At 38.1% G+C, this 14176-nt stretch overlaps 1 protein-coding gene across 2 annotated transcripts in view; it reads left to right on the top strand.

Annotated features, from left to right (window-relative positions):
* The window catches only part of arhgef10 (Rho guanine nucleotide exchange factor (GEF) 10), a 30156-nt gene that overhangs the window by 7378 nt on the left and 8602 nt on the right, over positions 1 to 14176 (top strand). The window contains exons 3-25 of one of the 2 annotated variants that reach the window (XM_033988735.2): positions 15 to 350; positions 717 to 1040; positions 1869 to 1905; positions 2060 to 2148; positions 2358 to 2408; positions 2530 to 2714; positions 3355 to 3471; positions 3841 to 3952; positions 4040 to 4149; positions 4222 to 4299; positions 4371 to 4550; positions 4642 to 4758; positions 4891 to 4983; positions 5253 to 5423; positions 5491 to 5636; positions 6068 to 6252; positions 8833 to 8948; positions 9519 to 9646; positions 10265 to 10365; positions 10585 to 10706; positions 10995 to 11081; positions 11170 to 11396; positions 11842 to 11999. In XM_033988735.2, coding sequence (XP_033844626.1) covers positions 15 to 350; positions 717 to 1040; positions 1869 to 1905; positions 2060 to 2148; positions 2358 to 2408; positions 2530 to 2714; positions 3355 to 3471; positions 3841 to 3952; positions 4040 to 4149; positions 4222 to 4299; positions 4371 to 4550; positions 4642 to 4758; positions 4891 to 4983; positions 5253 to 5423; positions 5491 to 5636; positions 6068 to 6252; positions 8833 to 8948; positions 9519 to 9646; positions 10265 to 10365; positions 10585 to 10706; positions 10995 to 11081; positions 11170 to 11396; positions 11842 to 11999 — 3270 coding nt within the window. The remainder of the gene's footprint in view (positions 1 to 14; positions 351 to 716; positions 1041 to 1868; positions 1906 to 2059; positions 2149 to 2357; positions 2409 to 2529; positions 2715 to 3354; positions 3472 to 3840; positions 3953 to 4039; positions 4150 to 4221; positions 4300 to 4370; positions 4551 to 4641; positions 4759 to 4890; positions 4984 to 5252; positions 5424 to 5490; positions 5637 to 6067; positions 6253 to 8832; positions 8949 to 9518; positions 9647 to 10264; positions 10366 to 10584; positions 10707 to 10994; positions 11082 to 11169; positions 11397 to 11841; positions 12000 to 14176) is intronic. The other variant, XM_055231044.1, reaches the window with a different exon arrangement.

A 14176-nucleotide genomic window follows, 5' to 3' on the forward strand; every position in this document is an offset into this window, starting at 1 on the left:
GTGTTTCTCCTTAGTGTTGGTGGACAATGACTCATATGAAGATGAGGGAGAGGCCTTTGAGTTTGATGACAGCGGTGATGATATTCCTGAGGCTGACCGGTTGCCTCCTCCTGCTCCTCCAGTGTTTATAGCCCCGAGTGCAGAGGATCACAGTGAAGAAGACTTACCCCCACCTGTCGACACAGAGACAGCCCCATTGCCCGACGAGTCAACAATCACAAGCAGCCAGTTCCTCTCTACAGGAGGAGAGGTGGTACCAGGAGCGCACACGTCTGTAGCTGAGAACAAAGATGCAGATTTACCGGCACCACCTTCTCTCAGTGACATGGAGAGAGATGAGGAAAAAACAGGTTTATTATTCTATGTTTTAGCTTTTGCATAGTGAGTCTGTTTTCCACTTGCTAAATATACACAGGCAATTTTCAATAAATTCAGATGTAATCATTTCCATTTTAATTTTGACAATTTTTATAAATGAACTTCTAACTTCAACATAAAATAATCAGACTGATAATAGATTACATAATGCATCTATTTAAAAAGGCACTGTACCTCAACTTAACTGTTTTAAAAAGAAACAAAAACCAACAGTTCATTACACTGTTTGCAGCATCACAGTAGTATCCTAATTATTGATTGTGATGGCTTTATGTTTTTAACAACTTTCGGAGGACAAATCAGAGTCATTAACAAGGCTGTTTTTTTTCTTTATATAGCCGGTGAAATCTCTATTCCACCTCAACAAGACATCATCCCACAGAAAGCCCCCTCCCAGGGAAAAGTCAACCCCTACTCTGTGATTGACATTTCTCCACTCCAAGCGCAGCAGCTGGAGCAGACCCAGCATGGCCCCTCCTCCCCTGCCTCCACACCCACAGAGCCTAATGCTCCAACAGACCTCCACCCAAGTCCTGTCGGCATCACCTCAGGCTACTCAGTCCCAGTGCCCTGCGGTTATGCGACGCCCTCCAGTGTGCCTCTTATCACCCCAGCTTACACCACACCCGTCATCATTCGACACCTCTCTATGGATGAAGAAGGTAACAGAAGGCATAGTGCATGAGAAAATATCTTTACAAATACCTTTTAAAGCTACAAATATGATTTAACATTTTGAACACAAAGCTGTTTAGTTGGTCTGAGGCTAGTAGGACTGTAGTCTACTAAAGAAATTCTTGGTTAACTAAAGATATTACCGGTAAGTACACGACTAAACAGATCTCGCCCAAAAACAACATTTATGTATATAGACAATTATGAGTAAACAACATCTTTATAAATGAAAACCCAGTCACTCCCAAAACTACAGCTAACTTACTCTATGGCTTCTCCTGTCTGCTGTGGTCCATATAAATCCTTATAATCCTAATAAAATAATTAGTCGGCTAATAAGAAATGTGCTTGACTAAGACACCATCGACTAATCACTCAACTAAATAAAAGAACTACAGCCCTAGTCTAATCATTTTGCTTTTCTCCTGCCCAGCCTTCCCACAAGGAAGTACAACCTAAATTTAGCCTTCCCAAAGGTCTGTGTTGGCTGTGAGGATTTTCCGGTTTCCCTAAATTCTTGCTCCATGCTGTTTAGTTGTGCTGTGGAATCTGATCCCTCTGTAATTATCGAACCATGGACCAGAGTCACACCAAAAGACATCATGAAAACTGAAACTATTTTGAGTTTTAAAAGTCAGGCAGTGAGTGGCTTCTACCAGACCCTTACTTCCTTTTGTCCACATAAAGCTTAATTTGTGTAATAAAGTCTTACTTTTAATACAAGGACAGTAAAATGCCTGGGTGACATCTAGTGGTAGTACACGGATGACATTTTATGTGTGTCTGATTTGGTGTCTTTTTATTTCTGCTCACAGTCACACTGGTTGGGACTGGCAGCACATCTGTTGACAGGTATTTGCCTTAACACATTCATGTTTCTGGAATGTTATACTCATATTTTGCAATATCCTCTGCAACATAGTGTATGTCATAAAGATCTCAAATTACTAACTAAATTTACTAAAAAATTATCTAATATTTTTTCAAATTCTGTTTTTCCTTGAAGTGTTTTTAGTGAAGAGTACCCCCCCATTAGAGAAGAGGATGCCTTGGCTAAATGGGTTTCAGATCCAGCTAACACTGCATGGATGGAAAGTGAGTGATGTTATTTCTGTCATATAAATGCATGACTTAGTAATGGAAAATCTCAGCAGTGTAGTTTCCTTTTGACTGGCATTGCTGTTTTTTGACTCGTGAATTCCTACACATTTCCTTCCCTGTATTTTGAGGAAGTAGATGTAGTTGTTTGCCTTTCTTTAGAGACTTTGTGTTCTAGTTTTTGTTAAAATAATTTTGCTCTTTAGATCCTGATGAAGTGATTTACGATGATGTGCCAAGGGAAAACTCAGACACAGGTGAGTATATTTTTAAATGCATTCTTACTCTTATTATTCCTATGTACATGTGTATACTTTCACTTTTCATTAGTTACTGCTGATGTAAATGAACTTATATTGGCATATATTTGATGTGCAGAGAATGAAGAGATGATCTATGATGATGTTGAGCTTGGTGAGGAGGAGGGAGGTAACAGTCTGGACAATGGCTGGAGCTCCAGTGAGTTTGAGAGCTACGATGAGGCAAGTGACGGAGAAGGATGCCATGACAACGGTGTACCCCATGCCTTTATGAGAGGGAAGCCACCCCAAAAGAAAACACATGTATGTACCAAACACACTAGTATGCTCTGCACAACATGAAACGGTCTGATTTCAAGCACTTTGGCTGAATTTAGTTGATTTTTAGTTTGTTTTTTTAGTTTTTATCAAATTGACCAATTAATGATACAAAAATAATAAAACATTTCCTTTTTATATTTAATTATGATAAATCAATCGCACATTATATTACTGTGTAGTCTGTGGTTTAATGAACACTTGCCTTGTGATTATAACAAATTTAAATATGGCAGATTATGGATACACAGCAAATTTCCATCTGCAGTCCCTAGGCAGGTAACAAAACACATAAAACAAATATGACTTTTTAACAAAATGTGGTACCACAAAACCAAATGTGGCCTTAACAGAGCATGAATGAAGACTTTAGTCATAATGAGCACATATTTGTTCATTAAGAATTAGGTTCATGCTTTATTGAGGCTATTTAAAGTGTAGTTTTTATTAAGTGTTACTGAAAATGTTAAAGATGTTGACTTTCTAAAAATCATGTTTCTTTGTTATTTTGGTAATTAAAGGGAATACATTAGACGCTGACAGTAAGCACATCATGTTCTGGCTGCGCTCTTACATCCATAACAATCAAGTCTATAATGTCTTTACTTCATTTGCCTCTGTTCAGCTCTCTCAAGATCTTACACGCTTGAAAGAACACTATGAGAAAAAGATGAAAGATCTAATGGCTAATACAGTGGGGACTGTAGAGCTGCAACAACTTAAACAGAAACATGAGCAGAAGGTAAACCACTGTAGCCTGTCTAACTTCCCTGCGCTAGTCCCAAGCTGCTATAGCTAACTCGGATTTCATAGTGACCTGCATCCTGCTGTGATGTCAATGTCTCTTCAGTAGGTGGTGGTGGTGATGATGGAAATGCGGTTTTCATATTATACTTGTGTTTGTAAAATGGTCATTCATGTATCCATGGTGGTAAAGGGACTGTGATCTTCTGCCATCTTGTAAACGCCTTGTGCTCGTCCTGCCTAACAATCCACTCTAAGTACTTCATTTTAGCAGCTTCTGTAACTTTCACTAATACATGGGTACATTTTGGTTGGATATTTTTATGATGATTTTTTAAATTAACCTGTTTTATGGTTTTGATTGTAGATGCAGAAGTTGGTGAAAGCAGCAAAAGAAGGGACCAAAGATGGACTTGAGAAAACCAAAGCTGCTGTGAAAAAGGGACGTTCTTTCATCAAAACAAAATCCTTCGGTAACGGTAAGAACATTTATTATATACCATCCTAGCGAAAGAAAATATGTGGAGTTTAATGTTAGTTGCGCTTATTTTTGCTTTATATTTCAGAGAGAAAGTCAGACTGTTTCGAAGAAGAGGCAGAGGTTTTCATAGAGGTGGACTGTTTTAATGTTGAACCAGTGTTGTGTTCTGCACCAGAGGGCCTTTCACAGCAACAGGTACTGCGCACATTTTTTAGCTTATGTGTCCAAAATATTCTATTATGAATGTCATTTTTTTTGTCTATTCAGCTTGTTAGAAGATGTATCCTGGGGTCTATCTTGGAAAGTGAGAAGAACTACCTTGAAGCTTTAAAAAGGATATTGGAGGTCTGTGAGGTGTGGTTGCAGTTCCCTTTTTGTCATTGTACTTTTGTAGCTGACTTTATCTGCTTTATCAGCAATATGAGAAGCCCCTGACCCAGATCGAGCCCCGGCTACTGAGTGACAGGAAACTGAAAATAATCTTTTACCGCGTGCGAGAAATTCTGCAGTGCCACTTCTTGTTCCAGATAGCACTGGCCAGCCGAGTAGCAGAGTGGGACAGTTTGGAGATGATCGGAGATGTGTTTGTGGCATCGGTGAGCAGCCTAATAACTTCAGAACAGACAAACACATATTCTTGGTGGTAAAAAAGTTGCAATTTTTATATTTTCTTTTTTTTTTCCCCAGTTTTCAAAGTCCATGGTACTAGATGCCTACAGTGAATATGTAAACAACTTCAGCACTGCAATGGCTGTTGTGAGAAAGACCTGCACAGCCAAACCTGGCTTTTTAGAATTTCTTAAGGTTTGTGAAAAGGACTTTAATGCTCGACATTATATAGAGGATTATATAGAGGAAAAGATTCTTAGTTCCACATTCCTAAGATAGTACCTATTTTTTTTGTCTCACTCTAACTACTGATTTATTATCCTACAGCATCGTCAAGAAACCAGTATGGACAGAATGACTTTGTATGGCCTTATGATGAAACCTATTCAACGATTTCCACAATTTATACTACTACTCCAGGTAATATTTTATTGATAGTAAAATTGTAGATGCTATTTTTCACCAGTAGAGGGAGTGCTATCCACATAAGCCAGGTTGACTGGGTTGTCTTTACAAACCACTTCTCTGGAATACAGCCTTCTTTTCACAGTGTACAAAATATGGTCAGAAAAACTATATTGTATTAGACATTGTGTTTATGAATTAGTTTAAAACTTGCTCAGCATTTTATTTTTTACCTTGTAATAGCACTGGTTTAACATTTCTTACTTATTACTCATTTTCTCCAGGACATGTTGAAGAACACACCTGTGGGCCACGCGGACCGCCTACCTCTGCAGATGGCCCTGACTGAATTAGAGACATTGGCTGACAAGCTGAATGAAAAGAAAAGGGAAGCTGATCAGCGCTGTGAAATACGCCACATTGCAAAAGCTATGAATGAACGTTATCTCAACAAGGTGTGAACATAAATGAACATACATGATGGTTCTTCAGGTTATATGTTTATAGTCTGTTTCTCTCCAGCTCCTGAGTAATGGCAGTCGATATCTGATCCGCTCAGATGACATGGTAGAGACAGTGTACAGTGATCGAGGTGAAATCATCAAAACCAAAGAGCGGCGTCTCTTTCTGCTGAATGATGTTCTCATGTGCGCCACGCCTAATGTCCGGTGAGACAGCTCCCCCAAACCAGACCAAGCTGTAAATCTTTTCCTCTATAATTTGCACTTCCCCTTGCCCTTCGACCTCAACGACAGTTTTATTGTCAACATAAATTAGTCTGGATATTTATTCAGCATAGGTTTCCCACAGTAATTAAAAAATGTGTGCTACTGGTTTCATGTTTTAAAGTGTAAAATTGTTTGAATTTATTGACCTATTCATGGATTTCAGCTTCCTGTTGTAGGTGACATTGTGAGGACTTTTCACAAATCATGACATAAAATGATATAACATTTTGGTTTAAATTGTTAATTGCTTTGGCTACGATCCTAATTTCTTTATTAATTATTCTGAAACCCTTGGAAAAAGACCTATATTGTATTTATTGCATCTTAATTGTGGTGAGGAATACTGTAAATATTTACTTCTTATGATGCAGGTGTCCAGATGGCAGTGTGAGTGGGACTGGGAATGTGTCTGTAGACCAGAGGTTCCTGCTGAAGTGGAGTGTGCCTTTAAACCTGGTGGAAGTTCTGGAGTTTGGATCCAGTGAGGACATGCCCGAGAACAGTCGCTTCCAACCGCCTCATTCTGGGGAGAAGGTGGTCATCAATGCTAAGCCAAGTAAGAGGATCTGTATTACACAACAAATTCATGGTACAATGAAGTGTCTGTTAGATCAGTCAGTAGGTATTTCATAATATGCAGAAATACTTTGTATAGTTGCTCAGTATTGCAAAATGATTGTTATGGCAACATCAGCTAATGCAATATCCACATAATCTACCATATACATTACAACGTTCTAATGCAATAGCAGAATCCAACAAAAGTATTGCACATTATCCTTGTCATTAAAAGTGTATTATTTAACTTTTCTGGTTGAGTGTCTGCTATTTGCTTGTCTCCATGGAGATGTTATTGTCTTGCCTCGAAACTGATCCATTTTGCATTTAATCAGTTACAAGGGTTTTCATAGCAAAAAAAAAAAAAAAAAATCCTTGAAAAAACACGTGAGCGGTGTCACCTCTCCACAGATCAGACCTGTAACTTGGCTTGCTGGCATCACTTGCTTGTCTCTATGTAAATTAAATGCCATAATGGTGAACATCCTAGGCAAAGCAATCTCGATGGTAACTCCACTAGAAAAAAAGCTACATAGTGCACCTTTAATGAGAATAACTCAAACACAAAAAACAAATATTGGTCCTCACCTTTGTTCCAGACACATAAAGTGTGAAACAAAAGTTCTCTGTTAAAAAAATCCCACATACCTGCAGACAATGACACCACAGTTAGGGTCAGCTAATGTTTGTTTTGTTTCAGGTTGTGAATCATTGTCAAAAGTCTTGCCCTAACCTGTTGTCATCTTACAAACCCGTACAAGGCACTTAACAACAGCCACTTCAATGCTTCTATGAGTCTGTTTTTTCCTGGACAAAGTTATTCTGTTGACACGGTCTGTAGTCTGTAAAAATGTTTTCCACTTCCAAAACTAGTAATAATTCTGGCTTGGTACAGTCCTTCTCCAGTGAATTCAGTCTTTCCACTGAGCGCTCCACTGTCACAAGCAGCTGCTCGACCACTTTAAAAGGACCAGCTCGACAAAGAGAAGCAGGAGCGTAGGAGGCAAGCACATATTATTTAGTGGTCAAAGCAGTTTTATCCTAGGAGTTTGCTGAGAGGTTATGGCACTATACAGCTGAACTGGTGAGCTGCCTGATCAGTCAGAGGTCATATGTGTTTAAGCGGAGAACAGCAGCTTAGTGCTTTGGTTGCCAACGGTAGTAAGCTGGAATTACAAGCACTCCGTTCACCCATTGCACTGTTTACTCTTCTTAATCCATATTGGTTACTGTCTAATTCATGTCTTGTAATCAATCTAATACTTTACACACAGCATCAATGCCACTTTGGTTTGGTAAAATATTTTCTGTAATGATAATTCAGTAATTGTTAACCTGTGGGGAAAATGCATCATGGCATATACTGAAAGACTAATTCTGTCTAATACTCCACTGACCTATATGAGCAGCCTTTTCCAGTAGCGATAAAGTTAGACTGAAGGGCCAGCCAGCCTAGTTTTGCTATTGCAACATTCTTGTAAAAGTCTACTTTGTGTAGACTGTGACTTGATTTTAGTACAAGACAAACAGTGACTTGTATTTGGTTTTGTAATCGGATTAAGTGTTCCGTTACATATTAAAAGATACTGTACATTTTTACCATGTGTGGCCCATTATCCAGGGGATATGGCTGGTTTATAGAATTCATAATTTCTGTTATGACCCGATTAACTGAGGATTCAAAGCTTTCATTGAGATAAATGGTGCATTCAACTGTACAGGAATTAGAGCAGTGAGTTTATGATGAAACAATATAATAGAACAGAGCATCCACAATCAATTAACTAATATGGTGTGTAAAAGCATTTCTAATTATGAGGGTGATTTGTATATAAAACTGTTCAAAATGCTGAAATACATTCTGTCTTTATGCATGCTTGCCTTACGTTCTACTATGTACTACGTAGTATGTACACATACTACGTATGTGAGCTGTCATGCATAAGGACCATTATAAATATATTTTAAATACATTTTTTGGGGAGACCACCAACAAACAAACCCATTTAGTGGAGTATATTTCCTGAATGCCCAGTCAGCACAGCCTTAGGGGTGGACAAAGCTGGGTTACCATGGAGTCGGAGCACCTGCCAATGGCCAATTCAGTGACTATTGTAGAAGAGGAGGAGCAGAGACAAACAGGGCCCAGTGTATTTCTGTGCCAGACATTCTTAGACTCAGTTTAACTCTTTACATTCCTATATGTCATCAGGAAGACTTGCAAACCTGACAGTTACTTGTAGTATGGGATTAACTATGTAAAATGATGAAAGGCGAAATAAAACTTGATTACAATGTGCCCATTCTTTCTGCCCAACACTCCAGGGGTGAATGAAAGTGTTGTTGGTCACATTTGGAGGGGTAGCACGTCTAAATCAAGAAAATGCAAAGGCCCTTTATAGATTGATGTCTAACACACTATAACTGCTGTCACCAAATGGCTTTTTTGCATAATTTTAAAAAGTGGAAATCTCAGGACATTATTCAGTTTCCTCAGAATGCCTGGTTGCCCTCAATATCTGGACGTATCACTTATGTTAATGTATTCATTCTTGTGGCGTTATGTGCATCTTTACAGACAAACTATACATGGGGCCTGGACAGCTTTATCAAGATTTGCAGAATCTAATCCATGACCTCAGCCTGGTGAACCAAATATCCAGCATGATAAGCAGCCTCAAAGGAAACTACCAGGTATAAAAAGCCTGCAGCATAACTGGTGATAGTAATAAGTATATACAGTAGTAATGTATAAGATAGTATAGTACACACAGTTTTGTTGTATTTTGTTTTATTGCATGATTTTTACATCTCAGAAGTGGTTTGTGTCTATACAGTCAGTCTAATGAGTGGAATGTGCCAGCGTGTCCAATTTGTCTTGGGGAGACTGGGGATTCCTCTGGGCTCAGTCCTGTCATGTGATGTGGTTAGTCGAGACACAGGTCTGACTGTGCAGTAGGACTGAGCTCAGTGGGATGTGTTTGCGCTGGGCTGTAAGTCTAGCCAAAGCTCAGAGGAAGCAGAGGAACAGAAAGCCTTTCAAAGAGCTGCAGGATTAGCTATGAGAAAAGGTTGACATAGACAAAGAAATGGGGTGAACACTGAACAAATGTGTTCAGTATAAATGTGTGTTATGATACATTTACTGGTGAAAGTCATTTTATATTAAAACTTCTATAAATGTATTTGCATATTTTAGAAAGGAGAAACAAAGTATGACATGTTTGTCTCAGTCCTATTGCATCATCCTGTCTGTATGTGCAGAATGTGAACCCCACAGTGGCACAGGACTGGGTGTCAGGTCTACAGAGGCTCATCCTGAAGAAGGAAGAGGAGATTAGGGCCGCTGACCGCTGCAGGATCCAGCTCCAGCTGCCGGGAAAACAAGACAAGTTTGTGCAGCCCATTCACCTCTTAAAATCATTAATAATACATTATGATTATTGTCACAGCTGTTTAGTCTAAAATATCTGGCTATTAGACACAGCAAGTTCCCCACCAGTTCTAATCTGTGACATTAATCACTAGGAGATGTGGATCAATTTGGCTTCTAAGACCATAGCTGCAGCTGTTACTATGCACACACATTTGTCACACATTAACACTCTCTGTTATATTCTGCACATGGTCACCCAAGGGTGCACCCTGACTTAAGTTTTCCACATTCTCTGCCCTGTAGCGACATATTTGCTCTTCCTCTCTCACATTTTAATGTCATCGTTCTTCTCTGCTGTGTATAACAGGACAGATTATCCACAGATATCTTTAGAAGCACAGCTGTGCCCCTCATTCCTCTACTGATCCTTTATGCACAAAACAGCACCTCACACTTGGGGCTAGACTTACCAATCAGCCATACTACGTTAGAGCCTGTCAAAATTGCACTGTTTAAAGTGATATAATTATGACATATCTTAACAGGCAAATTTGTTATATTTACCTGTAGAACTAGTTTGAAAAATCATAACTGTTAATATTTTTGAATCATTATTTTTCTCTTATCCTTACAGGTCTGGTAAAGCCACTTACTTCAGCGCAGTATTCAATACTCTGAGCCCAGCAATCAAACAATCTTGGATCAGTAACTTGCAAATGGCAAAGTTGGCTCTAGGTAAAGCCATTAAAGCTACTTTTTGTTGGCTTCACTGTATTATTTTGCCAGTGTTGACAGGATGACAGATTGATTTAACTATAAACTTTTGTGACTTATATTATGACTTGTTTTACCAGCTGTAGTTTTACAATCTGCGTAAATCTATGAAAGCTTTTACAAATTGACCTGTAGAAAGCCATGCTTATATATTGTTTTGTTGTTTTTTTTTTTCCATAGAGGAGGACAACACACATGGATGGTTCTTTGCAGAGGACGATGGGAATCAAATCAAAAAGCAGAAGCACCCTCTTCTGCTCAAACAGATGCCTGTGGTCATGTCCAAACTACAGGAGTTCAAAGTGAGTATACATCCCATATGTTAACCATGTTGCTGATGAGAGCATTTACCCCCTTTTAGACTATTAACCCCTGCACATTCATTGAACATATCTAATGTCATTGAGGGAATATACTACCATTATTACAAACCCTTTTTAGGCATACATATTTACATATGTCTTGTCATTTGTTATCACTCTATACTTTGGAAAAATTGTGGGTTGCAGTTTTGTAAGATCTAATTCTAGTTGAACTTAAATAAATATCTCACCTTACAGTTACAACCTAACTGTTCATTTGTGTGCCAGGTGGAATGTGCAGTTCATAACCCAGAGCCCCACATAAATACAGAGAGCACTGCTGATACACCAGTCCTGGGACATGGGTGTGTTTGGGTGAGATTTTTATCTTATTTTTATTTCTGTAAACAAAATAAAAGTAAAAAAGCTTAAATTTTAAGTTTTAACAAATCATGTTTTTTAGGTTGCAAGTTGTACCAATCAGATGGGACAGATAGCTATTGTAGCCATGCAGAATTCCAGCCCAAAGGTGACGGAGTGTTTCAATGTGGAGTCCCGTATCTTGTGCATGGCCTATGTCCCCACTGAGCAGCCGCAGGAGAACGCAGACAGTGTGTCCGAGAACAATCACACAGCACCAGGAAAAGCTGCTGAAAGCCCCACTGTGTGTTTGGGCATGGAAGAGGGCAGGTACAAAATAGATCACAAATAATTATGTAAAAATATTGGTTTTCTTTAATATAATGTAATGATGTCACACTGGCAGATGAGGGATGGATCCAGTTTTTCATATTGATTTTTTTATTGTATTTTCATAATAATTATAATGAAAACATTGAACCTGAACATAACTATTAGTGACTAGCCCCATAAACTTTTGAAACTATATTAAAATCTGAAAAACAATTATAGGTTTATTCCCATGCCCATTGGCCTGTAGGATGTCAGTCTCAAATCTATCAACAATATTTATTATACCAATCTGAGAATCCACAGAATTAATTATTAAAGGTCAATAGAATCTAGCGATGTCATCCGATCAGTAAACACTTCTATACCCAATGTGATGTAAACCAGTGATAATAAGTAAAGAAAGTATGAATGCTGAGATATTCCCTTTATCTTGTTTTTTCAGTATTATTGTGTACAAGAGCAGTCAGAGGTCAAAGAAAGTCCGTCTACAGCATTTCTTCACTCCAGACAAATCCACAGTGACCAGCCTGGTGTATCAGAAACACTGTCTCTATGTGGGCTTGGTGAGCGGCTCTTTGCTCGTCTACTCCAGAGCTCCAGGTTTGTGTGCCTCCTCTGTCTTCTCCTCTGAGGTCTCTCTTTGTAATCTCAGTTTAGACTTTCAAATGGGTTAATGTGTGTGATTACTAAGGTTAAGTATATGTGACTAGGCCAAACAACAGTGTATTCACCTAAAAGAGCTGAATATAAAGACCATAAAGTAAATATTTTGTCTGCACTGAATCACCCACATTTAGTACTCAGCTTGAATGTGTGCTGTCCCTGTTTGCACTGCATAAGACATTGCATTACATATAGGCCTGTCACAATAAATACTATATCGACTTATTGTTCAATATATGTTAGATGGAAAAATATTTTGTGGGGGTCAATGTTTATTGTATGTACATTTTCTTTGCACTGCTGGGACATTTTTGGTTATTTTTTGGCAATATGATAAGATTTGAGCTGTAGAAGTACCATATATAGATAACTTCTATGACTCATTACACTTGCAGACTAAGTACTAAAGTGTTTCATTATGCTGTTTATTTAGTGCAGCTCAAGGCTTTTTTTTACAATATTGTACATTTCAAACAGTTTTTGTGGTTTAAATCATGTGTCAGTAACATAAATTAGTTTCAGTATAATCGTCTACCGTCTGTATTTACTTCAGCAATATATCGTACTACTTATCCTGACAGGCCTGATTATATACACTTAGAGCTGCTTCTATTCAATCTTTTACACTACGTTACAATCTCCTAAAAGTGACGCTGTTACTTCAGCTTAGGGGTGGATGATATTGAAATAAGATGAATTACTCAATATATTTTCAAAACTGGAATAAAACTGTGAGTAAACCTAGAACTACATCTGGACTAGACCAGTATTAGAATAGGACCAAACCAAATCTATATCAGGCCTCAGACTGAGCTTAAAAAAGGAAGTGCAAATGAATGAGCTTAAAATGTGCCTGTAGTTGCTTTCGTTGAGGATCAATTTTGTGAATGGACTGTAAAGTTACCCACAATAATGCATAAATATCATTGTAACTTATACTTAATTTTCATCTACTTTATATGCACGATAATCCAATTCAGCATGTCTTCAGTGTGACAATTTCAAAATTAACTTACAGATCAGATTTTTATATCACTTAGTCTCTGCACCATTGCCCTCATTCTGGCTTTAGTCTGCTCACAGTGGATCTCAGGTCAGTAGGTCTTCTTCTCTGATGAGGGTTGCGTGGTGACCTATTTAAATCCTCTTCTCCCGAGCACTGACACAAATGCAGAATAGATTTGGGCTGCATATTTTCTCTGCTGAGCTCATTTGATCAGCGTTTTGTAGCCAGTGTGTGCATGAGGTTAAGGACATGAATGTCTTGGACAGGAGTTTTAGCTGTTACTTCTTCTCCTTTTCTCTAAACTAAGACTTTTATTATTCTTTGTTCTGCCGTGAAGAATATCTAATAGCTTGAAGTTACACATAACTAGAACTTGTTGCTTTTTCTTAAGATCTACATTATATCTTGCAAAAACATATTAATACATATATTCTCTAGTAGTTATATGGCTAAAGTCTTTCTCACACTACGCAGTAGCAGTATTGTGCATGTACCATCCTGTAACGTAATTGATGTTTCAGTTTCGGTTATTGCTCAATTATTATTTGTTGCAAGGTCTGATCAATGACTCATACTCAATGATTATATATTTTAAAAGCTGAATGTTTTGGCCCATAGTTAAAGGCTCTTTTGAAACACAAGTTATTTTATTTAATGGGAAATCTTTAAATGTCACTTCTTCATATGAACAGAGGTTGGATATTTTGCAACTGTTGTTTTGGAGATATTCAAAGTCTCTTACAAGAAAAAAAAAGGATGTACAAAGAGTTGATGAAAACATGCACTTGCTGGTGAATTTTATGGTGAATTTTATGGTCCATTCACATTTTGTGCAATACTTCTCAACCAAGACATTTACAGGCACATTTTAGCATATTTCTGATGTACTGCTAATGGATCGCTCCTCATCGAGATCATAAAGAAGGCGAAAAATCCTATTTTATCAGCATCACCCACTCCTAGTTAGGAATACATTTGTTAAAAAATAAAATCTAATTATAAAATGCTATGTTGAGACTATAACCGACTACAGTGCAGCGTCAGCGTGTAATCATGTCTGCTGCTGCTGCTGCTGATGCTGTCGTCTCTTTGAAATGTCCAGTCAGCC

This window comes from Periophthalmus magnuspinnatus, chromosome 22, assembly GCF_009829125.3.
Source record: "Periophthalmus magnuspinnatus isolate fPerMag1 chromosome 22, fPerMag1.2.pri, whole genome shotgun sequence".
Lineage (NCBI taxonomy): Eukaryota > Metazoa > Chordata > Actinopteri > Gobiiformes > Gobiidae > Periophthalmus > Periophthalmus magnuspinnatus.